Source organism: Poromitra crassiceps (genome assembly GCF_964638095.1).
Source record: "Poromitra crassiceps genome assembly, chromosome: 26".
Lineage (NCBI taxonomy): Eukaryota > Metazoa > Chordata > Actinopteri > Beryciformes > Melamphaidae > Poromitra > Poromitra crassiceps.
Genome location: NC_139640.1, coordinates 6,033,863 through 6,060,062, shown reverse-complemented (window position 1 = coordinate 6,060,062; position 26,200 = coordinate 6,033,863). Strand labels below are relative to the sequence as shown.

The 26,200-nt window shown below is 44.2% G+C and overlaps 1 protein-coding gene across 1 annotated transcript in view; it reads right to left on the bottom strand.

Annotated features, from left to right (window-relative positions):
* Nucleotides 1–23,299, bottom strand: part of LOC310798908 (stromal interaction molecule 1-like) — a gene marked incomplete at its 5' end in the record, with an annotated part of 41,133 nt that extends 17,834 nt beyond the window's left edge. Inside the window, 6 exons of the mRNA XM_083661466.1 lie at nucleotides 2,284–2,461; nucleotides 7,481–7,596; nucleotides 9,882–9,993; nucleotides 10,840–10,966; nucleotides 12,249–12,379; nucleotides 23,176–23,299. Of these exons, the coding sequence (XP_083517592.1) occupies nucleotides 2,284–2,461; nucleotides 7,481–7,596; nucleotides 9,882–9,993; nucleotides 10,840–10,966; nucleotides 12,249–12,379; nucleotides 23,176–23,299 (788 nt within the window). The remainder of the gene's footprint in view (nucleotides 1–2,283; nucleotides 2,462–7,480; nucleotides 7,597–9,881; nucleotides 9,994–10,839; nucleotides 10,967–12,248; nucleotides 12,380–23,175) is intronic.
* Nucleotides 23,300–26,200: the final 2,901 nt, after the last annotated feature.

Below are 26,200 nucleotides of genomic sequence, written 5' to 3'. Positions count from 1 at the left end.
GCTCTCCCCAGATCGGCAGAGGGTGGAGCAGCAACCAGGATAAATAAATAAATTAGCACTAATGGGGGATAAAAATGGGATTAAAAAAATCTGAAAAAAAAAAAAGTTAAGGAATGAGTGGCCCACAGGGGTCATTGTGGAAACCATCCCTAGCCGTGATGGTAGGATTCGGAAAGTTGATGTAAAGGTCATCAGACAGGGAACCCCCAAGGTGTATTCAAGACCTGTCTCTGAAGTCGTACTGCTCCTCAGTAAAGGGTCATAGTGGTATTACAAAATACCAGGCGGGGAGTGTTCTGCCCCCACAGTTTTGTGTTGCATTCAAGACCTCTAGTGGCATAAAATAGTATTGCATTTGAGTTCTTATATTTAACCCTCCTCTCTTGCCGTAGTTCCTTTGTGTTTCTGACCCTACTGAGAGGACACGCTGCAGCTACTTTTCATCAGTGTTGGGCAAGTTACTTTCAAAATGTAATATACTACATATTACTAGTTACTTTCATTTGAAAGTAATAAGTTACTTTACAATATTACTTTCTGTGTAGAGTAACTCGTTACTTATTACACTACTTTTGCATTACTTTTACCAAAACAACAGCAGCAGCAGAATGACATCGCCGCCCCGGAACCATCCCGAAAAATAATTTCAACCGCCTTGAAGTCGGTGTAAACAATCCAAAATTCTAAATGTTATCCTTTTCCTTTGTTATTCTCATCTATAGTGGTTATTTGCATAAAAACACACAGTTTGATTAGGAAATGATTGTATCTTTTCTAAATATGTGCTTTGATTTAATAAAATGTAACTCAATTTGTAACTTGAGTTACTTGACAAAGTAACTGGTATAATATTACTGAAATCCTATAAGTAATAAGTTATATTACTGAGTTACTGCTAAAAGTAATATATTACATGTAATATGTTACTTTTGTAATGAGTTACCCCCAACACAGGGTCTAAGTCTGTAAGTATTTTATGTAAATGTGTACTTTGATATATTCTTTGTGTAACTTCCACTTTGGAATCTTTTGTGTATGACATTTATGTTGTTAAAAATCGATGCTAATTAGTAACAGCATTCAATTAGCTTAGGTGCTAACTAGCCCTCCAAGCCACATGGTAGGCCTAATGGCTACTCATTGTTTGTGATGGATATGTCAAATTTGAATTGTATATTCCTGTAGGCTATATGTATGTATGTATATGGGTAGTTTGTAATGTTATGCTATATTTTTGTGTTTTCACAGTTTTACAAAAAAGAGGAAATCCTAACTAAAAGTCCTAAACTCAACTCCGGTTTCCTGGGTCTTTATTCAAGGATTTCATGTTAGCTATCTGCTAAGCTAACCTGTAGAAAGCAAGAGCAGAATACGCTTATTTATTCTTCTATATCTTTAAATGTACGCATATTTTTTGTTTTCATTCGACACTTTCTTTAGCAATGCATACATGTTTCTCATGCCAATAAACCCCATTTGAATTGAACATTGAATTGAGAGAGAGAGAGTTTATATCTGTGTGTGTGTGTGTGTGTGTGTGTGTGTGTGTGTGTGTGTGTGATGTGCATGCATGCATGCATAGAGGTTGTGTGTGTGTGTGTGTGTGTGTGTGTGTGTGTGTGTGTGTGTGTGTGTGTGTGTGTGTACGTGCGTGTCAGTATGTTCAGAGGGAGCTGGCTGTTCTTTGTCCATATAAGGAGTTCAGACTGAAGGCTTCTGCACAGAACATCTGACACACACACACACACACACACACACACACACACACACACACACACACACACACACACACACACACACACACACACACACACACACACACACACACACACACACACACACACACACACACACACACACACACACACACACACACACACACACACACACCTAAAGGTTAGAGAAGGGAGCTTGTGACCGAAAGGTCGTCGGTTCAATCCCCGGGACCGGCAGGATAAATCTGGGTGGGGAAAGTGAAAAGGCAGCGCTTGCCCCTCCCTCATTACCACCACTGAGGTGCCCTTGAGCAAGGCCCTATAGACCCCAACCGCTCCAGTGGAGCTGCTCAGTGGCCAACAGATCAGACTGTGGTTGTACTGGTCAGCTTCCAGGTGTGAATGTGAACAGGGCGCTCCTGAAAAAGAGCATTGCTCTCAGTGAGACTCCCCTGTATAAATAAAGGTAAAAAAAAAAAAAACGTTTTTAACATCTTTGCAACGGTAAAATCACATTTATATTATTAGGCTTTGGATCAAAGCTAGTTTTAAAGCGAAAGAGGCTAACTTGTCCTGGAGGTCCTGCAGGCTCTGCTCGGCCCGCTGCAGCCCCTCAAGGTCCTTCATCAGCTGGCCCAGGTGGACTCTGGAGCTCCTGGTCTGGACCCACGAGAACCAGCAGCCCCCCAAAGCCATTAGCACTGACAGCCCCAGAACCAGGTCCTTCACCAGGCTCTGTCTGCCTGCTGAGAGAGGGGGAGGGGGCAGGGAGAGAGAGGGAAGAGTGGGGGGAGAGAGGGGGGGAGAAAGAGAGGGAGAGAGAGAGAAAAATAAGGCCCGGGACAATACGGTAATCTCCTTACTCCTGGACTTTGTGTAGGATAGTTGTGTAACTCAGTCTGCAGTGGGAGGCGTTTTCTCTTCACTGGACATGTCCGAGCTGGAATGCTACTTGGCTAGCTGCTGTCTGTTGTGAAGATAACAGTTTGTACTTTCTGTCCGTATCAGGCCACCGTAGCTCATAGGAACGGATTATGTCGACGTAGTTCGTTTGGCAGCTGTTAGGCACTGTCCGATATTTACGTGGGGTGGGTAAGATATTAGGGGTGCACCGATCGAGCGGCAAGCAATCTGTATCGGCCGATTTTGACCTCAAATATGCGATCGGCTGATTGCCGATATTTCGGCTGATTGCCGATATTTTTTTACATTTTTTTTTTTTTTCAAATAAAAAAAAGCCCTATCACTAATCAGGCTTTCCAACGATATAAAATACAATGCCAATTGGTATTATTAAAGGGGAGAAATAATCGACCGAAATAACGCTTCCAAACTTTTTTTGAGGAGTTTATATATCGGTGATCGGTGATCGGTAATCGGTGATCGGTCGATGATCGGTTGGGAAGATATTTCCCATAGGCGATCGGCAAATCGGTGGTCGGTGGCAAAAAACGTGATCGGTGCACCCCTATAAGATATGATATATATATATATTTTTTTTAATCGACTGCCCTCCCTGGCATTTATAATATTTTCTCTCTGCCCTCCCGCTGGACCTGTAAAAAAAAAAAAAAAAAAAATCTGCCCTCCCCCACCCACAAGTTCAGCCTTTTGTCATTTTATACACAATTAGTTTGTTTGAAATAAAACAGCAATATTCACTTTTCTGGTGAGATAGTTGAGAGCCATTGGATTGAAAGTGTATTCCTCCTATGCGCAGCAAGGCCAGCAACGTTTCATGTGATTTGAGTTGTTATTTCAAATATAGCACGGCAGATATTAATTTGGTTCCTGTTATAATTATGATTGAATGAGACGTGCGGCGGCTCTACTGTACCTACATGGACAGATATCACAGATCACATAGTGCCATTTTAATCCATTTAATGATATTGATCGATTGTTGAAGTTTTTCTTTACTGTGGCTCCTCCAATACGTGAGGCTAAGCCTTCTATTTCACCAGCCCTGGTTTAATGCACGGGCTTACCAGGGCTAAGGCCCGCGGGGCCCGCCGTCTGGGGGCCCGAGGCTCGGAGGTATTAAAGGGATACACCACTTTTTTGGAAGTTTAGCTCATTTGCCACATCCCCCCCACATAACCAATATACACCATGCCTTACCGGCGCTGTCCGCTCAGTTTACAGTGAGCTACAGTCGTGAAGTTAGTAATTATCGCCATAGAATGGAGGCTAATGTTACAGCTGTTAAAAATCTGCCAAAACACACATCTCACGGCACCAAAATACATGTTGTGCTTCGGGTACTCACCACACGATGAAATATTAATCCAAAATGCACATAATCTGTCTTTTAGGAAGGAAAAGAGGTAGCCGGCACTACTTTCCAAACATGGCCGCCAACCTCTTTTCCTTCCAAAAAGACAGAGTATGTGCATTTTGGATTCATATTTCATCGTGTGGTGAGTACCCGAAGCACAACATGTATTTTGGCGCCGTGAGATGTGAGTTTTAGCAGATTTTTAACAGCTGTACCATTAGCCTCCATTCTATGGCGATAATTACTAACTTCACGACTGTAGCTCACTGTAAACTGAGCGGACAGCGCCGGTAAGGCATGGTGTATATTGGTTATGTGGGGGGGATGTGGCAAATGAGCTAAACTTCCAAAAAAGTGGTGTATCCCTTTAAAGAAAATACATATATACAGTGCACCTGAACGCAACATGCAAGATACCCGCTGAATAAGTGTCCAAATGTTCATGTCATTCTGGCCAATACTCCACTTCTGTTATAACATTTCAGTCTGGAATATATGGAATATCTTTCAATAATCTTTATGACTACCGTAAAAGGCTAAAAGTAATTAACCTGACGCTGCCAGATCGATGAGTTTGCTTCAAATATCTGTTTCACAAACAACATCCATCTGGATTCGGCCAAGCTACATTGCTGAAGAGGGCGGTCACTTTTTTCAAGCTACTAGGCAGGTGATTGGATGGACCGTCTGTCTGTCACCGTCTGGGCTTGCCAGCGCCAACCAATCAGATCGACTTCCCTTCATGACGTAGCAGTGCCTGATCAGCTAGGACTACAATTGCTAATAGTTAGCATGGAGGTCGCAGATTTTTTGCTGTTTTTGTAAGGTGAATATTGGGTGCAACCATTGACTATTCAATTTGCCAAAAGAAAGAAGAATTACTGCAGATGTCTGACTGAGGATGAAGTGCAGGTAGGCCATTTTGCACGTTAAATGTAACTGATTGGATTAACTGATGTTACGCTAACGATAGCAACATTTGGAGGTTGGGGTGCTACGTCTGATGATTGATGATTAATGTTAACGTTAACAGCGATTCATTCATAACACATATCGTTGTTCGTTTCTTCAGGGAACTGATGACACGATATGACACCGAGTGGCACGCACCCTGGACGGCTAACGTCATGGAGACGCAACGCTCTCTAGCCTTTATGATCATGGCAACAACCAAATGCTTTGATACAATATAATGATTTAACGCTACTATTTAACTGGTGAATTTTAGCATATGTGTCAGTGGAATGGTAGATATTTACGCATGACTGGAGAATGTTATTTGCTTACTTTTGTAATAATAAACTGAACGGAGAAATGACGGCCGTGTGTGGTGTTGTTGTTACATAATCTGCTGGTCTTGAGGCACGATTGGGTCAAATGATAAGACGATGTAAATGCATAAAGATGTTGTCAGATGAATCTGCGAAAGGGAGCTGCCTGGAGCCCAGAGGACGTCAACAGAGAAGAGGAAAAACACCCTGGTTATACCATGCAGCATGTATTTGGATATAATCTCTAACTTTAAGAATGGTTCCTTGTTGATATACCGTATTCGTAGTATTGGCTCCCATGACGTTTGTTTACCCCCTATCTAAAGTACAAGTGCAAAATCTTAAGCTACCGGTATGTTCTATCGATAAACCAATTTCTCGAATAACAGCTCCAAAATATCAGACATATAGGACTACTATATGCTAGAGCTATATTCACACTTCACAGTATAATTTATGCAAGCGGGGGAAAATATCAGATAAACTGATTGTTGTATTGTATCCTGAGATCTTTAATCTCGCCTGTATAACATAATATGTCACTCGGACACCAACGTGAGTTAACGTGGTTTATTAAACAGCAGCCAACATTCCAATCATAGCAGAATACACTTCAGCTAGCAGTAAAGGGACAATACATCACACTGATCTTTGCAGTTCTGTGTTGATTAGCTAATAATTCAGTGGCATTTTGATTAACGTTATGATTTATTTCGATTTGGAACAAAAATGATGGTTTAACAGATTGCATGTTTACTGGGCTGTGGTGAGAGTGAGAAGGGCTTTGTGTTTGTGTGACTTGCGTGAATGGCTAGCCGTTAGCCATTACAGCCTTACAGCTAATAAGTTATCCCAGGCTAGCGGTCTGAAGGCTATCTCCCCAAATTCTACAACAATGTCTTGTTTACTAACGTTCATAGTTGATAACATTACAGCAATACAGTTACGGTTTCGTACTCACTGTAAGATCAAGTGTTTAACGTTTATGTTAGCTTATTGTTTTGAATATAATGTTTGACTAGCACACTGGAGCTAGCCTCGGTAGCCGCCGCCATGTTGAATAGTGAAAGAACTACAAACGCAGAGGCGCCTCTCGGTGGCGTCACACCCGGTCTCGCCACAGCCCGCCCCTAGCTCACGCTGATTGGTGCGCCTGTGTGGCGGCCGGTTTGAATGCATCTCTGAGGCCAGGGCCAGACTGAGGTGGATTGTGAATTTGTGGAACAATGCCGCCCCCGTCTGGTGGAGTCAGGCTAAAAAGTAATCTCATGTGTAAGAAATGACTGTTCTACATTGAGGAAGTTTGAAGTAAAAATGTAAATAATTAACTTGTTTGGTTTTGGATTTATTTAGCTTCAAGAGTGCATTTTTGTTCTTGTGTGACCCTCAACACAGGCTTTGAGAATCCCGGGCCACTTACTTGATATATGCTTAAATTAACCCACCCAGTGAGAAAAGGGTCAAATATTGGTGGTTTAAGACTTAATAACGGCCATCACAACTGTTAATTTAAAATGAGTTATTCCTCCCACCTGGGACGCTGTGAACGCTGAAGGAATGCGTGCCCGTCCGCATGTCCTCGAGTGCCCACCGCCCGGGTGGGGTCGTCAAAAGGGCCTTTCTGTGTGGAGTTTGCATGTTCTCCCCGTGCCTCCCGGGGGTTTCCTTCATATAGGAACCCCTTCACCAAAACATGCAATATCCTGGTTGCTAATGTGGTTCCTCCTCTGGTCGTTAAGGGCGCCTGTTCGGAGGGAGGGGAACTGGTTGGAATAGCGTGATCCTCCCACGTGCTATGTCCTACCGGTGAAGCTTCCCCTGTCAGGTGAAAAGAAGCGGCTGGCTAACTGCCCATGTCTCGGAGGAAGCATGGAGCCAGTTTCGGCTCTCCCCAGATCGGCAGAGGGTGGAGTAGCAATCAGGGTAAATAAATTAAATTAGCACTAAAGGGGGATAAAAATGGGATACAAAATCGGGAAAAAAAGAAAAGAAAAATTAGTTATTCCTCTAAATCTGGTTTCAAATGCCCCCCCAAAAAATTGCGCCGGCGCCAGCCCTCGGCCCTCAGGCCCCCTCTAGGGGGAGCTCACGAGTCTCCACAACTGTTTGGTCCGAAAGCACCAATTGTGTGTATAGCCTACACACACGTACGTACGCACGCACGCGCACACACACACACACACACACACACACACGCACACGCACACACACAGTACCGAGGGGCGGGCCGAACAGCACGGTGTCCAACGCTTTGAGCTGCAGTTTGTGGGCGTGGCCTCGCTCCAGGATCTTCAACACCGACACTGTGAGTGTGGTGTTCTTTACCGCCAGCCTGGGAGAGAGAGAGAGAGAGAGAGAGAGACAGACAGACAGACAGACAGACAGACAGATAGACAGACAGACAGACAGACAGACAGACAGACAGACAGACAGATAGACAGACAGACAGACAGACAGACAGACAGACAGACAAACGGAGAGAGGGATCGAGAAAATGAGTATAGACATTTTCACGGAATTGTGTAGGGAAGAGTTTTAAACCAAACTTATATCCTGTCAGTTATTGTATCAGCAAACACTGCAACAGGAAGTAAGCTAGGGTCAGGGGTCAGGGCATTTCAGAATGTTCATGTTGTCAAGTCAAAACCATCTATATCGTGCAGTGTTTCCCCAAAGACTGGGTCAGGACCCACAGGAGACCTCTGATCTTCAAGCCTGCAATATTTGGGTGACCACGTATTTTTAAGGCAAGGGGCTCGAGCAAGAGAGGGCAACCCTGCTGGACCGAGCGGGGAAAAGAAAACCTGGTTGACTTGTCACCGTTATTATCAGTTATAACTGAACATGTAGGACTAGCATATATGAGCTTTACCCAAGATATGAATGAATCGCCAAAACCAAATCTATGTAGTGACTAGGGATGTTCATCAATTATCGAAAATCGATAATTGATCGTTAAGGAATTGAATCGATCATGTGGAATTTTGATCGATTATTATTATTATTATTATTATTATTATGTTTTTTTTTGTTTTTTTTGCAGACTAGGTTTGGGTGGAATTTGTTCCTCCTCGCCCCACTCCATTGCGCAGACGTGAGGTGGAGCTTCATATAGTCTCTAGTTTTCTGGCTGGGCACGGGCCTTTGTGCCAACAAAACTGTTTTAAACATGGGGAATTCACACCGGCATGCGCCGGGGACACAAACAAACGCACCCAGCGGTCTACGGACCTCAGTGAGGCTCAGGCCTGTTGATTTGACTCTTGTGCTGTCAGCTAAGCTGGAAGACGCCGATTGCCTTACATCATGTAACCTGACATGTAACATGTTTGTTTACCTGGCCACAGCGCTAGTGTCTGATATCCTTACTACACAGCGGCATCGCCATTATAGCTGGCCGAGAACGCGCAACGTTATTACCAGACCAGAGTAAAAAAAAAAATATATATATATATTATTATTATTATTATTACGCTATCGATAATTGATCGTTAATTTACCCGATTTTTGATTATGGAAATTGTTCAAAATGAACATCCCTAGTAGTGACTCGAACATATAAGGCCACTCAACCTGATCAAACGCCTTCTGTGCATCGCGTGATAAAATCGCTGCACCACTGGTCTTACTGTGATCTGCGTACATGGTGTTAAAGAGGCGTCTGACATTGGAGAAAGTGAACCTATTGGGGATGAACCCTGTCTGATCAGGATGAATGATGGGTGACAGGTGTTTATTCAGTTTAAAACCATACAATTCAAGATGTTATTAGCTGTTAGCCGTCTAAATAGCTGATGCTATTAGCATCCAATCCGTGGTTTTGCGACTTGAAGCTAAACGCATTTCCCACTTCCCACTTCCGACCATAAACGAATGCAGCATACCATTTCATTCTATTGCTGTATTGTTGTATGTTTCTATGTACTGTTGACATGTTGTGCTGCCTTCTTGGCCAGGTCACCTTTGTGAAAGAGATCATTGATCTCAATGGGTTTTTAACCTGGTTAAATAAAGGATAAATAAATAAATATTGACGGAACCTGGAATGAGCGATCTCTATAGTCATCTCTGATATAAGATCTTTCGCTGGTTCAAAGTACCAGAAACTTTCACAGGTTATATTTGGGTACCCACCAAATCCATTTATGGGAAAAAAGAGAAAATGGACAAATTTGGAGTTATGCTGTTGCTGTGTGTGTGTGTGTGTGTGTGTGTGTGTGTGTGTGTGTGTGTGTGTGTGTGTGTGTGTGTGTGTGTGTGTGTGTGTGTGTGTGTGTGTGTGTGTGTGTGTGACACACACACAGCAACAGCGGATCCTGTAGTCAGGAGAGATCGGAAAAGGCATTACTCTTTGCGTGCTGCCTTCGGGGACCACTTGGAAAGGGCAATTTCCATAACAGAGCGCCATTAGAAATGCTGCATTCAGGGTCAGGAGAGGGCACTTTTTACAGACGGGGAAAAGGGCAGGGGCTCAAGCCCCCTTTCATGTCTATGTGTGCACGTGCCTGTGTGTGGATGTGCGTGCGTGCGTGTGTGTGGGTACTGTGCGTGTGTGTGTGTGTGTGTACTGTGCGTGTGTGTGTGTGTGTGTGTGTACGTGCGTGCATGTGTGTGTACCTGGGTAAGGCCTTGCCGTCCAACCCATGTCTCCTGAAGCTGTATGTGTACTGAGGCAGCTCCACATACACACACAGCCAGTCCTCCACCTGCTGCTGTGTCCAGTTATACACTGCACACACACACACACACACACACACACGCACGCACACACGCACACAGACACACACACACACACACACGCACGCACACGCACACACGCACGCACACACACATACACAGAGTTCATGCCGGACTAATTTGCTCAAGTCAACATTTGAAGAGCCGGCAACAGCTGTTATACTGTAGTCTCTCTCTCTATGTAGTCCCTCCCTCTCTCTCTGTAGTCTCTCTCTCTATGTAGTCCCTCCCTCTCTCTCTGTAGTCTCTCTCTCTATGTAGTCCCTCCCTCTCTCGCTGTAGTCTCTCTCTCTGTAGTCCATCCCTCTCTCTCTCTGTAGTCTCTCTGTAGTCTCTCTCCCTCTCTCTTATATAACTCAAGAGTTTAATCACTACATTAGTGACATTTCTCTAAATAAAGAAACCTTTCTAAATATAGATATTGTTCTGTAGGAAAAGTGGAAAAAAGAAGAACGCTGCTTGGCTTAAAAATGTGTGATCAAAGTGGAGAGGTGCTCGTTCGGAGGTGGGGTTCTTGTCCATGAAAACCCAACGCTTAACCCAACGCGTGCCTTCATCAGGGGTAGGTAGGTGTGAAGGCAGATGTACTGCCGACACGCGTTGGGTTAAGCCATTCCTAAATAAAGGCTTTTTAACTTGGAGACTGAGTGCCTTTGGTTTTTGTAGTGGGGCCCACTGCCCAGCTACTTTTCCATTTTTCATAAATATTGTTCTGTTGAATTGGAAAATCAAATCGTAAAAGAGGATTTCGTTTTTACATATTTTTTTTTACTCCCTATTAGGGAGTAATATCGGCATCGGCCCCAAAGGTCCAGTACCGGTCGGGGCCCATCCTCACCTTCAGAGGTCTTCCAGAAGCTCCACAGGTCCTCCACGCTGATCAGCAGGTCAGCTCTGTGGAAGCTGCTGTGTTTGTTGTTGCTGTGCTTGTTAGGGTCCTGGTACTCCAGATTCTCCCTGAGGAACTGGTACATTACAGAGTCAACTGAGTCAAACTTGACCACGTCAATTCAAATAAAGCTGATTTGACAACGTGTGGTGTGCGGTGAGCAATGAAGCCATAGCTCACCACAGGCCGTGGTGTGGTCGTTATGTTACAGCTAAGGCCCATGGCACACCAATCAATCATTATCCAACAACTGCCAACAGCAGTTGTTGGATGTTGCATGCGATCATCGAATAATAATCCAAAAGTACGGGAAACAGTCATCTTCAATTAAATCCATAGCGAGAGGAGCCAGCAAGAGGGTTACCTCTCTGCAACGAAAATCACTTCCTCGTTTGCCTGAGGCGCATGTGTGCGCATGTGTACGCATGTGGTGGTCACATGCGCCTCATGTAAACGAGGAAGTCATTTTCATTGCAGATGGGAACGCTCTTTGCTAGTTATTTTCTCTGTGGATTTACTTGCAGTTTGTGACAACAAGCCTCACGTGTGCTGTTTTGATGCGTTTCTCTCGTGATCAGCGCTGATCGCCGGGTCCACTCGGGTCTTATTGGACCCGGCATTTCACTGTCAGAGCCCCGAGACCCGTGACAATCGCTACCGGAACCGACCCAGTCCCGGAGGCACTTCTTTTGAATGGACCCACACCGGCCGGGTCCGGGTCGGAACCTCGGGTATTCGGCGGGTCGGGCATACCCGAAGACCTCTACTCTCTACTGTCCACTAGTGGATGTATTGCTTACCATGACACCAATAGACACACACGATAGAATCGTTAGTTCCTTGCTCTTCTCTTCCCTAGAGTGCATGGAGCAGGAAATCTGTTTTCTGATTTTTTTCACATAAATTTATTGGGAGGGACACATTTTATCAGGCTTAAATACTGGGGGGGGATTTGTCCTTCTCAATCGATTTGCAATTTGCAGTGGAAGTGCAGAGCGAACTATCTTTCTGACGGCGTCTTTCTTACTTTCACTTTGGCACAGTGCAGGCTGCAGGCTGAAAGTGTCTTTCACGTGGTGGAAGGCAAGGTGGGGGAGATGGGGCCCCACAAGGGAGGTTTCCTACTGTGATGTCATGTCATTGCAAATCGTCCATTGGTTGTATAAGGGGAGGGGGTTGCGGTCATTTCTGTGGAGTACATTTTGGCTGCCTGTAGGGGGCCCCCTAGTGGCCGGGGTTTCAAGCACCTGCCTGGTTTGCTTGTCCTCTTACTTTGCCTCTGTGTGTGTGTGTGTGTGTGTGTGTGTGTGTGTGTGTGTGTGTGTGTGTGTGCGTGCGCGTGCGTGCGCGTGTCTCACGTCGTGGGTCTCGGTCGTGTCCACGCTGCCGTCGGCATCGTCGTCCATCAGCCTGTGGATGCTGCAGATCGCCTCGAAACTCAGCAAGGAGCTCTCATCACCACACAGCTGCTGATCTATCACACACAGATCTATACACACACAGAGAGAGAGAGCATCTATCACACACAGATCTATACACCCACAGAGAGAGAGAGCTTCTATCACACACAGATCTATACACACACAGAGAGAGAGAGCATCTATCACACACAGATCTATACACACACAGAGAGAGAGAGCTTCTATCACACACAGATATATACACACACACAGAGAGAGAGAGCTTCTATCACACACACATATATACACACACAGAGAGAGAGAGCATCTATCACACACAGATCTATACACACACACAGAGAGAGAGAGCTTCTATCACACACAGATATATACACACACACAGAGAGAGAGAGCTTCTATCACACACAGATATATACACACACAGAGAGAGAGAGCATCTATCACACTCAGATCTATACACACACACAGAGAGAGAGAGCTTCTATCACACACAGATCTATACACACACACAGAGAGAGAGAGCTTCTATCACACACAGATCTATACACACACAGAGAGAGAGAGCATCTATCACACTCAGATCTATACACACACAGAGAGAGAGCATCTATAAAGCTGCGTTCACACCGACCTATTAAAGTTTTTCGCTGGCATCGAGTTTACATACAAAGTCAATGCAAACGAGCGATTGAGCGTATATTCGCCCGGGAGAAAAATCGCTGGGCGACAGAGACAGAGCGATAGGGAGAAAATACGCTTGTCGCTCGAGATGAAATATCCCAACTCGAGCGAAAATACGCTGGCATCAGTCGCTCGCTGTTCAACGCTGATTGGCTGCCGTGTGAGAGTGAGTCAAGGATCACACTGGCTTGGAACAAACCGCTGGTTTATTGTGTGGCAACAAACTGCATTGACAGCTGATTGACAGGTTGACAGCTGACATGAAGTGAAGTCTGTCCTACCGGTATGGAGCTCGCATTAGGAGCACGCTGATAGGCTTAGCTTGTAAACAATGACGGTGGCTCGTATTGGACAAATATCATGACATTGCGTAACGTTATAGCCCCCACATGTCCGTCAAATCGTGTGCCTGTTGATGAGGGATTTAAACAGAGCGACAGAGCGATTCCAAAGGGTTGAATCAAGCGACAGAGCGAAAAATAAATATCTCGGTGTGAACACAGCTTCACACTCAGAGGACACAAGCGCATGCCTGTTATAATTGTACTGGGCATTGGCTGCCACATGCCAAAGCAGGCATTTCAGCGCTAAAATGTGGGATTGATGGCATTATCCTATCGTCAGCAGCGCGCAATTACTTTGCGCTAAGAGCTTTGAAAAGGACCTCTTAGCCGCTAAAACACTCGCTGCGCTGGAGCGCACCATAATCTCTGTGCAGCGCAGAAACGTCATTACACACGGACGTGCCACCCCAGGACATCAAATTCTGCTGCTAAAATTGGGTATTAGCAGATAATTCAGTGAGGCAATCAACTATAACTCACTGAGAAACTTTTATCACATCGCAAAGAGGGAAATGAATTGAGAAAACTTGTTGGACTTGTTGGACAATGGACATAGGCTATTTACCCGAAGGGTCGTTGGCACCACAGACGATCTGTCAATAAGCTCTCTCTGTCCTCGCACGAGTGAGTACACTCTATTACGCATGGAGAGAATTACAGCATATTGCATGCCGTGCCAACAGCCATTGCGAGACGGGAATCTGATTGGTTTTGATTGACGTAATGCCCAGCCTTGCCTGGCCACACCCGTGAATAATTCTGGTAGTTAAGACCGCCCAAATCCCGTTTGCGCCGGCATTTCGGGGCGCAGATGATTTTGGCACGGCTCTAATTTGCGTCTGCGACACGTGCCGTGAACGTTTCCGCATCCCGGCCGAGAATTGCATCCCCAACATATTTCGGGGTTTTTTTAACTTAGAAATCAGGGAGGTCACGTCTACCAGACAATTATATCACTTTTAAACAGTTACATCTCTGTATAAATGATTACAAGTGAGCTCCCGTGAGGTGGGGATGCTTTTTTTTGCTGATTGGCGGGGGAGCAAAACTCGGCAGAACACCTGGCGGACGGCGCAAGGCGGAATGCTATCTTCCGTGGCTTAAGGCACACGCAAACAGGTGTGCAAGCGCTATTAGGGGATAGCGCCTGTCGGAAGATAGAGATAGAGCCCCTTGTGTCTGTGGCGACACTTTCCCCGCCCCCCACAAACAAAAAAACAAAAAGATATCACAAGCGGTGCACAGTTCTTGACGTGTTTCCCATCAAGTTGCTGTTGTTTCCGCGTTATTATGATCCCACTGGAGATTTGGGCAGAACACACCCTGCGCCCGCCTACGCAGCAGTCAAGCATCAGGATTGGCCAGGAGCGAGCCTTTAGTTCCCTTTTGACAGCTCAAACCCCCCCCCCCTACACACAACCCGCCCAGCCGCCCATGTGTCATAGCAATCTCCAGTGGGGTCCGCTGAGCAACTTCTTCTTCTTTTGAGATGTGTGCGCGGTTGGTGTCCAAGCGTTGCATTACCGCCCCCCACTGGCCAACTTGAATGTATTAAGAAGAAGAAGAAGAAAAAACCCTTCACGTCACGTATGCGCCACTGTGTGGATCCCATTTGCAATTACGGCTCATGGCCGTAAAGTTGTTGTTGTCAGAGACAAGAAATGTGAAATCTTGATTATGTCTAGTTTACGCTTCATAAACACTCAAACAAAAACCTGACAGGAGCAACAGGACGCAAAGACAATAGGGTTTTGTGCGACTTGAGTGCCCAAGTCGAGTTCCCATCTCTGACGGCATGCATGCGTGTGTGTGTGTGTGTGTGTGTGTGTGTGTGTGTGTGTGTGTGTGTGTGGGTGTGTGTGTGTGTGTGTGTGTGTGTGTGTGTGTGTATGTGTGTGTGTGTGTGTGTGTCTGTGCGCGCGCTTGTGTCTGGTTCCCCTCAGTGTGGAGGTGTTTTGGGCAAGTGGGGTAAATATTAGGACAGGATCAGATTAGAGAGGAGCAGTTTCAGTGCTTTTCAGTTTACACACACACACACACACACACACACACGTGCGCACACACACACGTGCGCACACACACACGTGCGCACACACACACGCGCGCACACACACACGCGCGCACGCACACACACGCAAGCAAACACACACACACACACACAAACATGCACGCGCGCACACACACACACACGGCACTATACAACGCACAAATTATGTGATTAAGGTCACAGTGTGCTGAAAGTTTTGATGGTTCAGTTTGTCTCAGTATCAGATCAACTGCCAACAAGTCAGCTGCAGTCTAACTGCACATCCATGTCTGAACTAACTACAAATACTTTGCTGCACTTAAGTAGGGTTTCATTTCACCCATCTGTACTGGATTTATTTTGTACTTTTACTCCCCCCTTTTTTAACACAAATATCTGTACTTTCTACTCCTTACATTTTCAAAACGGGCCCGTTACTTTAGTTTTAATGCACAACAGACAAAAAAAAACGAGGTATCGTTTTCACGTTTCAGCTTTCACGCATTATGTGCACCTTTTTTTGTAGAAAAAACATATCACACAAATTAATTATTAATCAAAGTGTAGTCTTTATACATCTTAAAACATGTTTTCAGCGGGTCTTGTGAGTTTAATAGTCTTCGGATTATATTAATATGACGTGAGTTTCAGGCAGCTTTGCACAGAAACAGCTGGTAAAAATACTTCTTACTTTGATACTTCTTACATTTCAGAGCCTGTACTTTTTTACTTTTACTTGAATAAACAAGTTGAAGGTGGAGAACAGAGGAACTGGGAGAAGAAGCTGTATCTGCTAAGAAGCACACACACACACACACACACACACACACACACACACACACACACACACAGACAGAAGAGGAGGAAGAGTGAATCTGACAAATTGATTAACTTTAATAAAAGTTTTTTTTTTTCCAACAGGTCCCTCATTCCCTTTTTCCAAAATTGCTCAGCCCTAGTTACAGTCTCAGGTGGCTTACTTTTGTTTGTAAGTGTTCAGCTTGGTTAGCGTTAGCTTCGGGCAGAGATGTTTGCAAGTCATTTTTTTACAAGTCCAAGTCAAGTGTCAAGTCTTTGAGCTGGAATCCACGTTGACGGAAGCGTTGAGCAGGAGCCTCGTCACTCACACCAGAAACGGTTTAGTTCACACCTCCCCCGGCGCTGCCCTACCCCCTGCCTGGCTACTCCAGTGCAGTGCGCTACACGCTTGAAAGACAGAACAGAAGCTGAGACAGTATGGCTGCAGCACGTGTGCAGCGTAGCTTCAGCGTGACGTGGCGTGCAGTTTGTGTGATCGGTCTCGCCTGTTAACAAGGAAGCTGAAATGAAACTGTAAGTCAAGTCTCAAGTCTTTGAGGGGCAAGTCTAAGTCAAGTCTCTCTTATGGATGAGTGTTCTATCATCTGCTGCATGCCATCCGGTCTGCTTAGAACACTGCATAATAGCTAAAGCTAAACTAAGGAACCAAGGATATCAAATCATGTTAGGATGTTCATCAATTATCGAAAATCGATAATTGATCGTTAAGGAATTGAATCGATCATGTGGAATTTGGATCAATTATTCTTATTATTATTATTTATTGTTATTATTATTAATTTTTTTTGCAGACTAGGTTTGGGTGGAATTCGTTCCTCCTCGCCCCACTCCATTGCACAGCCGACTAACGTGAGGTGGAGCTTCATATAGTCTCTAGTTTTCTGGCTGGGCACGGGCCTTTGTGCCAACAAAACTGTTTTAAACATGGGGAATTCACACCGGCATGCACCGGGGACACAAACAAACGCACCCAGCGGTCTGCGGACCTCAGTGAGGCTCAGGCCTGTTGATTTGACTCTTGTGCTGTCAGCTAAGCTGGAAGACGCCGATTGCCTTACATCATGTAACCTGACATGTAACATGTTTGTTTACCTGGCCACAGCGCTAGTGTCTGATATTCTTACTACACAGCGGCATCGCCATTATAGCTGGCCGAGAACGCGCAACGTTATTACCAGACCAGAGTAAAAAAAATAAAAAATAAAAATATATATTATTATTATTATTATTATTATTATTATTATTATTATTATTATTATTATTATTACGCTATCGATAATCGATTAATCGATAATTGATCGTTAATTTTCCCGATTTTCGATTATGGAAATTTTTCAAAATGAACATCCCTAAATCATGTACATTGTTATCCTCACTCCTTTATCTATTAGCACTAGCGTTATCTTATACCCGTCCCTGTGTGACCATCTAGTCAGGCCTCACTCACAGAGTTGGCATGCAGCCTCTCTCCTCTCTCTCCCCAGAGGGGTTTCATAGTCCACGTCCCTTCCTGATTCCAACTCCGTTCAGCTGTGTGCTCCTCCACTCTGGAGCATCTGTGGGCTCCTCCACTCTGGAGCTCTCCGTGGTGCTGAACCCGCCTTGAGTCATTTTGTCCACTAATTAGCCATTTTTGCCCATTCAGTCGGCCCTATGACCTAATAAGAAAAATCTGGCGTTGTTAGGTCACCAGCAGGGCGGTGCTCTTTACACTTCCCGAAAGATTCAGCGTGATCACACGTAGATTTTTTGTTACCTTTATTTAACCAGGCAAGTCATTAAGAACAAATTCTTATTTACAATGGCGACCTGGCAAATGGCATAGCTGTGGCCGAACACAATTCTGCTCTCTTACTCTCACTCACACGCACGCGCACACACACACGCACCACCAGGGGCGTTTCTATGGGCGGGCCCGGGTAGGCACAGGCCCGCCCACTTCTTGCCCTGGCCCAGGTGGTTTGCAGTCTTTGTCTACTCTGTTTATTTGTGTGATTCAACATTACATTTCATTTCCTGTGTGATGTTTGCATCGGAAATCTACCACAATGCAGCGCTGCCCAAATGCGCATAATAGACTACATGCACAACTCCTTTACTTCCTGAAATTAGTACAGCTTCTTTATTTCCTGTCCTACACTATTGGATGAACTGATTAATCAGGTGTGCCTGATCATTGTTGTGACTGCAGCACACCTGACATTAATCAGTTCATCCAATAGTGATGACAGGAAATAAAGAAGCTGTACTCATTTCAGGAAGTAGTGGAGTTGTGCATGTAGCCCATTGTTTGTTTTCTAGAGGCAAACTTGCTGCTGCCTTGCTAGCTAATGGTTTTGTAGCATAAAAACGCAGGGCACATCATCTCCAGACTCTAATGCATGACGACTTCATGACATCCAGAAATTTTGCTAGATGTTATGGATTCTCTGTGGCCCACCAATTTTATCCAGGCCCACCTATAATTGAATTTCTGCCTACGCCACTGACACGCACACGCGCACGCACACACACACACGCACGCACGCACGCACGCACGCACGCACGCACACACACACACACACACACACACACACACACACACACACACACACACACACACACACACACACACACACACACACACACATTCATGCTTTCATTTCTAGCAGGCTAGACTACTGCAACAGTCTTTTCAATGGTCTTCCCAAAAAAGCTATTACGGTAAACAACTACAGCTCATTCAGAATGCGGCTGCTAGAGTTCTAACAAGAACCAAGAAAGCTGAACACATTACACCAGTTCTCAAATCCCTGCATTGGCTGCCAGTAAATCTTAGAATAGACTTTAAAATTCTGCTAATAGTTTACAAATCTCTCAACGGGTCAGGCCCACACTACATCTCTGAAATGCTTCTACACTATGAACCATCCAGATCCCTGAGATCTTCAGGCACTGGTCTACTAATTGTCCCGAGGACCAAATCAAAACATGGTGAAGCCGCGTTCTCCCACTATGCCTCTCATAACTGGAACAAACTCCCTGAACACATTAGATCTGCCCCTACTCTGCCTATTTTTAAATCCAAGCTAAAGACCTTTATGTTTACTCTTGCTTTTAACTGCTACTAAACTACTGCCTCTCTCGGCCTGTAATTTAAAAAAAAAAGATTCCTGTACACTTCCAACAAATGGACTGTGCATGTAATAATAATACTGAAGAGTGCCTTGTAACTTATTTAAAACAGAAATAATGTTTCATGTTTGTTAATTTGAGTATATATTTTAACTAAAACTGTCGGCTGTGTTTTTTATGTGTTTTTTATATGTGCATTGCTTTGCTGCTTGTTTTTTCGATTATTTTTTTGTAAAGCACCTTGAATTGCCTTTGTGTATGAAAGGTGCTATATAAATAAAATTTGACTTGACTTGACTTGACACACACACTGCATTCTTATGATAGGATTATAGCATGCAGTATCAGCATTGATTAGATGGCATTGTTATTAGTAGACATTTCCTTAATAAAATAAAGATTGTTCACAAGTGCCAAATCTCGAGTCCAAGGCAAGTCTCAAGTCTTTTGAGGATGAGTCTCAAGTCACTGAGTCGCTCAAGTCCCAAGTCCCCATCTCTGGCTTCAGGGTCAGCCGCTCGCTGACCGGTTGACAGAGCTGCTAAGCCTGTGTGTAGCACTTAAGCTAGCTCTCAGCTGTCAGCCAAACTTCAGAGAGAGAGAGGGCTTCACACATTACATCCAACTATTTATAGCCAGACTGTCCTCTCTCTCTGTAACCTGCAGCTGGAACCTTACAGTATGTAAGACAGCAACATAAGTTTCATACAAGCATAGAAATGTTTCACATAAAAGAACAGACAGACACAAGACAGTAGGGGTGTGCCACCTTAGGCACCTCACGATTCGATTCGATTACGATTAAGGGTGCTACGATTCGATTATTAAACGATTATTACGATTATTACGATTAATCACGATTTTCGATGCATCTTTTTCACCAAACAGGATTTTTTTTAAGCAAGGTATATTTGTCAGTATCCATTAATTAAAGTAAACAAACAAATGTACCTCCATTATCTTCAGTTGCGACTGAAGTCCACGCATCACATGTTACAGCCACCCTGCATGCTTTCTTCAGTGATTCCAGTTTCCAGTACTTCGGTTTTGGTCTCGTTTTACAGTTAAGGAACTGCTTTCCGGGCGAAATACCGTATTTTTTGCAAATAAAGAAAAAAAAAAAAAAAAATGCAATTTTTTGCAAATCGATAATCGAACATTGTGAATCGATTTTAATCGTCACGTGACTCATCGCGATGCATCTAAAAAACGATTAATCGGCACACCCCTACAAGACAGCATATAACTGACTTTTGGTCTATCAGCACTGGTGCCACCCAGGGTGCTGTTCTTTCCTCGTACTTCTTCAGACTGTACAACCAACAGCTGCACCTCCAGTCACCGGTGGTCCGTCAAGCTCCTGAAGTTTGCAGATGACACCACCCTATAGGGTCATCTCAGATGGAGATGAGTCTGAATACAGGCAGGAGGTTGACCATCTGGTGACTATCATCACCTTGGGAAGCTAAGCAGCTCTGGCCTAGGATACTCCTTGGATGGGAGACTGTTGCTGGAAGTGGTGTTGGAGGACCAGTAGGAGGTGCTCTTCCCCTCTGGTCTGAAAGGTCTCTGATGAATAATCTCCCCAATGCCCCAGGGCAGAGACAGAGACTCTGTCCTGTGAGTGAGCACCATCCTTCGGATGAGACTTTTAACCGAGGTCCTGACTCTCTGTGGTCATTAAAAGATCCCTCCGCACTCTTCACAAGAGTAGGGGTGTAACCCCGGTGCCTTGGCGGGTGTAACCCCGGTGCCCTGAGGGGTGTAACCCCGGTGCCCTGAGGGGTGTAACCCCGGTGCCCTGAGGGGTTGTAAAGCAACTCTGCTCAACACGTGGTAAAAAATCTGGCAGGGTTTGATGAACGGTTAATGAGTTATGACAATTAGTGTCAGGGCGTGTTTCATTAAAAGTTCAGAGATTTATCATTTCAAAACGGTTTCACGTATCCAAATAATTTTGATAACTTTAGATCAGGGTAGTCCAGAGATGACACAGAAAAAGGTTGGGGTGATTTGGCCTAACGGTCTAGGAGGAGTTCACAAAATAGGGAAATTTGGATTTGTTGTAATAAGCCACGCCCACATCAATCATTCATTACAATATTTCAGATATTGACTTGTTCATGTCGGTTAATGATGGAAATCGAATTTCGTACGAATCCATCCGGCCAATTATGAGATATAAACTTTTTGCAGCTGTGGCGCCCCCTAGTGGTACAACTGAAACTTCTGTCTGTCTTTTACGGTAAAGCCATATGGGCAACATGTGGTCAAAGAATGCGCGGGACTCAACCAACGCTTTATGAGTTATGGCCAATTTAGTGTCAGGGCGTGTTTCGATATAAGTTTAGACATTTATCATTTCAAAACGGTTTCACGTATCCAAAATCCTATTGATACCTTTAGGTTGGGGATCTATGTGCCCAGTCTGGCTACTCTAAAGCTGTTTTCACACATACAGATAGGGAAATTACCTGTAAATCAAGACTGGCTATTTCCCGGAATTTCCCTTCACACCTGAGGATCACATGTGTGAAAATAGCAGCTAAAGTACCTGTATTTGAGGGGGGTCGGGGGGTCGGGGGGGGACGGGGGTGGGGGACGGGCACTGCGGAGCGGGTGGGGAGTGACGTGTGCACTTGGATGGGGAATCGTCCTTATTTTATCCCTATCATATCAATCGTGGTCATTAGGGACAGTTCGTCAATAAAATCATAGGCAATACAAGGTGGGCATCATGCACGTGACAAAATTAAGCAAAGCACACAAACTGCTCGACTTGCACTATAAGCTGTCAGACAATTTAACGTTATCCACCTTATTTTTGTGAGGCTCCCGCTGTAAAATAATTCTTGGAGCAATATCCGGTCTAGAACATGAGCAGCTGTGTTTACGCTGGCTTGACGCTGCCTGGATACTACTCTGCACTGCAGCCCACATGACTGCAGCGCATGCCTCCTCGCATCGCATTTCCTTGTCGAACTCCGACGTTAAACGTTTGCTCGTCACAAAATAACACTCGTTTTGGGAATGTAGCCTAATGATGTTATCTATCAGATCCGCTAACCTGTTGCTCGTTGAACAAGTCGGCATTTATCAGCTCAGCTGCTATTGTTTCATGTTAATTTTGGATGATTTAACATTGGCTGTGAGGTCATTTAACTGTTGCACGCTGCGCTGTGCAGCAGGCATGGGGAGGAGGAGGTAGAGCAGAGGAGACGAGAAGATAATTTCGCCACTTTGCTTTGATGTGCGCGAATGATTAGATGATGCACGCTGGAAGTGAACGTTAAGCAACGTGTGTACACCTCGCCCATGAGCGAAGGACCGGCAAATGACTTGACACGTTTTACACTTGAGTCGCTCTGCCAGCATACCGGTGCTGTCACTACCGAGGAAGTGTTGAAATGTCCACGATGACGGGGTCGCGCTTATACCGGAAAACAACTTTCACACATGAAGGCATTACACCACTTTCTGGTAATTTCCCGGTATAAAGCGCATGTGTGAAAACTGCTTAAGCATTACAGTTTCTACTGTACATACAGTTTTAGCGGAGAAGTATAAAAAAAACGACAGAGAAGCAAGCATGTGGATATCAAGTACCACTTTGTACGATCTGCACAAGCTCAGGGCAAGATATCTATAGAGTATTGTCCTACAACAGAGATGGTAGCTGATGTCTTAACCAAGCCATTGACAAAGGCTAAGTTTGAGAAATTTGTATTTGGGTATTTGTTTGGAGAATAATGTGATTTTGCACGCACGGGCACACGCACGCACACACACACACACACACACATACAAACACACACACACACACACACACATAAACACACACACACACACACACACACACACATGGTGTCTCTCTCCTCACCTGAGGCTGCGTTGGCGTTGGAAGGTGGATGGCGGACCGGCTGGGCGTCGTCACCTCTGTCACTCTGAACACACACACTCAACACACTCAACACACACAAACACACCAACCACACACACACCATGTCTGCATGGGGGGGAGGGGACAGAGAGATTGTTTTTTAAGTTATCCTTTATTTATCCCTGAATCTGAATTGTTTCCTATCCATAAGGGCGTGCCCCAGGGCTCAGTGCTGGGCCCCATTTTATTTACTATTTATATTAATTGTCTGGGTCATATAATGTGTCAAATGCCAATTTTCATTTCTACTCAAATCAACTCTCAATAACTGTCAAACTATTCATCATTCATCTAGTTTGACAGTTATTGAGAGTTGATTTGAGTTAATGAGTTATTAATTTGAGTTAGTGTGGACCAGTGATGTCACTGGTCCACACTTTAACACTCAATAACTGTCAAATTAAATGAGACTTCAAAACAGTTTACAGTTTTCTGATATACTACTGATGTTCTAATGATACAAAGCTGGTTGAAAATGGGCAGAGTGTTCCTTTAACTGCCGCAGGGTTCCACATTTCTGGGTGTCGTCAAGTGACGTCACGCTGATTCGTCCTATAATAATGTTGGTGATTATTTATTTTTGTTTTTTTGTAATTGTGTTTATGACAAAGTGTTGCTGTTGGAGGAAGATAAGGGTGTTGCCTGTTGGTAGTTTGGGGTGTGAAAGTGTGAAGAGTTTTGAAAAAGTGAGTAAACAATCCAACCAAGTGAAAAACTGAAGTAAAGAGAAAAGTAAGGAATCCCTGGAGTCTGACAATGCGTCAGAGGAATGAGGATGCACCCTTTTGTGAAAACATCTTGAACGTTAGTTTCTCTTCACACAGCTCCTGTCTGTCTGTCTGCCTCGACATGCTTTTTACTGACTGACTTACTTTAAACTCACTTTAACATGACTAATGTAACAAAGCGTGTGATGAAGTCTCTCTGTGTTTACCTCATACAGTTTGTCTGGTAGATCATGCGTCTCACCTCCAAAGCGCTCCTCAGATCCTCCAGAGGTTCAGCCCACACTCAGTCCCATCTGAGCCCCGGCCACAGGCGCTCTGTGCGGGGAGGAGAGATCTGCTGGAAGACGGAAGACTGAGCTCATGTAAGCTAAAGCCAGCTGTGTTGTGTCAGCGAATATAAGAGCGGCTAAACTGCTAAAGAAGAAAAGGAGAGGTTGTTAGTAGCCTGTGTTACAGGGACACCTAGTGGTGCCCTTAAATGGTACATGTTATACCCGGATGTTGTATGTGGGCATGCGCGGGGGAAGACGATGCACTCCAGTGAACAGCTTTTACTATTTACATACTGAGAATGGAGTGTGTACCAAAACATGCATATCTTGATTACTGTTTAGAACTCTGACTTAATGTTTTTGCTTTATTTATTTTGTTTTGTTGTTTATTTGATTGTCTGTTCCAATTTTGTAAATGTTTAGTCTGAATTTTTTTGTATAGCCTAACGTACTGATTATTAATGCCAGACTTTGTTTATTGAATAAAAAATAAATAAAAAAAATTACATACTGAGAAGAGCGTTCTCAATGTGTGTTAATGGTCTTCTGTGGTCCCAGCTCTCTTCAGGTCATTGACCAGGTCCTGCTGTGTAGTTCTGGCCTGATCCCTCACCTTTCTCATGATCATTGATGCCCCACGAGGTGCAAACAAAGGTTTCTTTACCAAATATTAAGTTCTGTTTTTCCTGATGTATCAAATACTTATTTCATGCAATTAAAATGCAAATTAATTACTTAAAAATCAATGTGATTTTCTGGATTTTTGTTTTAGATTCCGTCTCTCACAGTTGAAGTGTACCTATGATAAAAATGACAGACCTCTACATGCTTTGTAAGTGGGAAAACCTGCAAAATCGGCAGTGTATCAAATACTTGTTCTCCCCACTGTACACAAATACGATATATAGGCTATATATATATATATACTCTCAACATTAACGTTGAGTGTTGTAGTTATATGAACTGAACAAAGAAAACGCTCTGAATCTATAGGACTACTCAGCCACCCAGAAATGTGGAACCCCACATCAGTTAACTAGTAGGCCTATGAGTTGTTCTAAACAAATGTTAATATCTCAAAAACTATACATCACATCACTTATATTTTGACATTCTGAGTGACAGCAGAAGTAGCTCAAGAGTTTGATGTATAATATATGCATGTCATGTTAAAGCTATGTGAACTGTCACAGTTTTTAAAATGTAAACAGGGTCAGCCGGCTAGAGTCAGACGCTCAAGCTCAAGTTCCCTTTCCGTTGCCACCCCGTGAAGCGGTTTGTTTACCAAAATGCTGCTCGGCTGATCCCTTGCATAAGCTTACTCCCACTGAGTTTATACAACATTTCAAGCCAATAATTTATTAATATCAATTCTCAATTCTACTCTGCACATAAAATGAAGATCTATTTGTAATGTGCATGCGCTATTTTCTGGGTCTCCAGTCCTGGAAGAAAAGGCAAAAATGGGAACTGGGTGAGGGTCAAGATGTCAGGTCAAGAGAGGCTGAATTAAGCCTAAATAAGTGAAGACCCAGCAGTTCTCCATTGTGTTGACTGAGAACCTGACAAAACATTATGTTCTCTATGATGTAAATAGTGGCTCTCAATATGGGGTCAGGGGACCAGCAAAGGCCATTGAGGGTGTAATGGCAATCTAGCAACAAAAAATGCCACTTGAGGTAACTTGAAGACATTTCCAACTCATGGTGATGCAAAAAGGGAGGTCCGCCATGGAATATGCATTTGACGTTTTATTATTGCAAATATTTAAAAATACACCTACAAAAGGCCGGGTGCACTGAGTAATGGTATAAAAACGAGCTCATAACATTTACTTACTAAACAAACAAACAGACTATATTGCATAGCAAGACCTCAACCACAGCTGACCACACAAAGTTGAAAAACTTTGTGGCTTCCCAGTTGCTGATTCCCTCATGCCGTGCACCTGTGACCCACCTATGT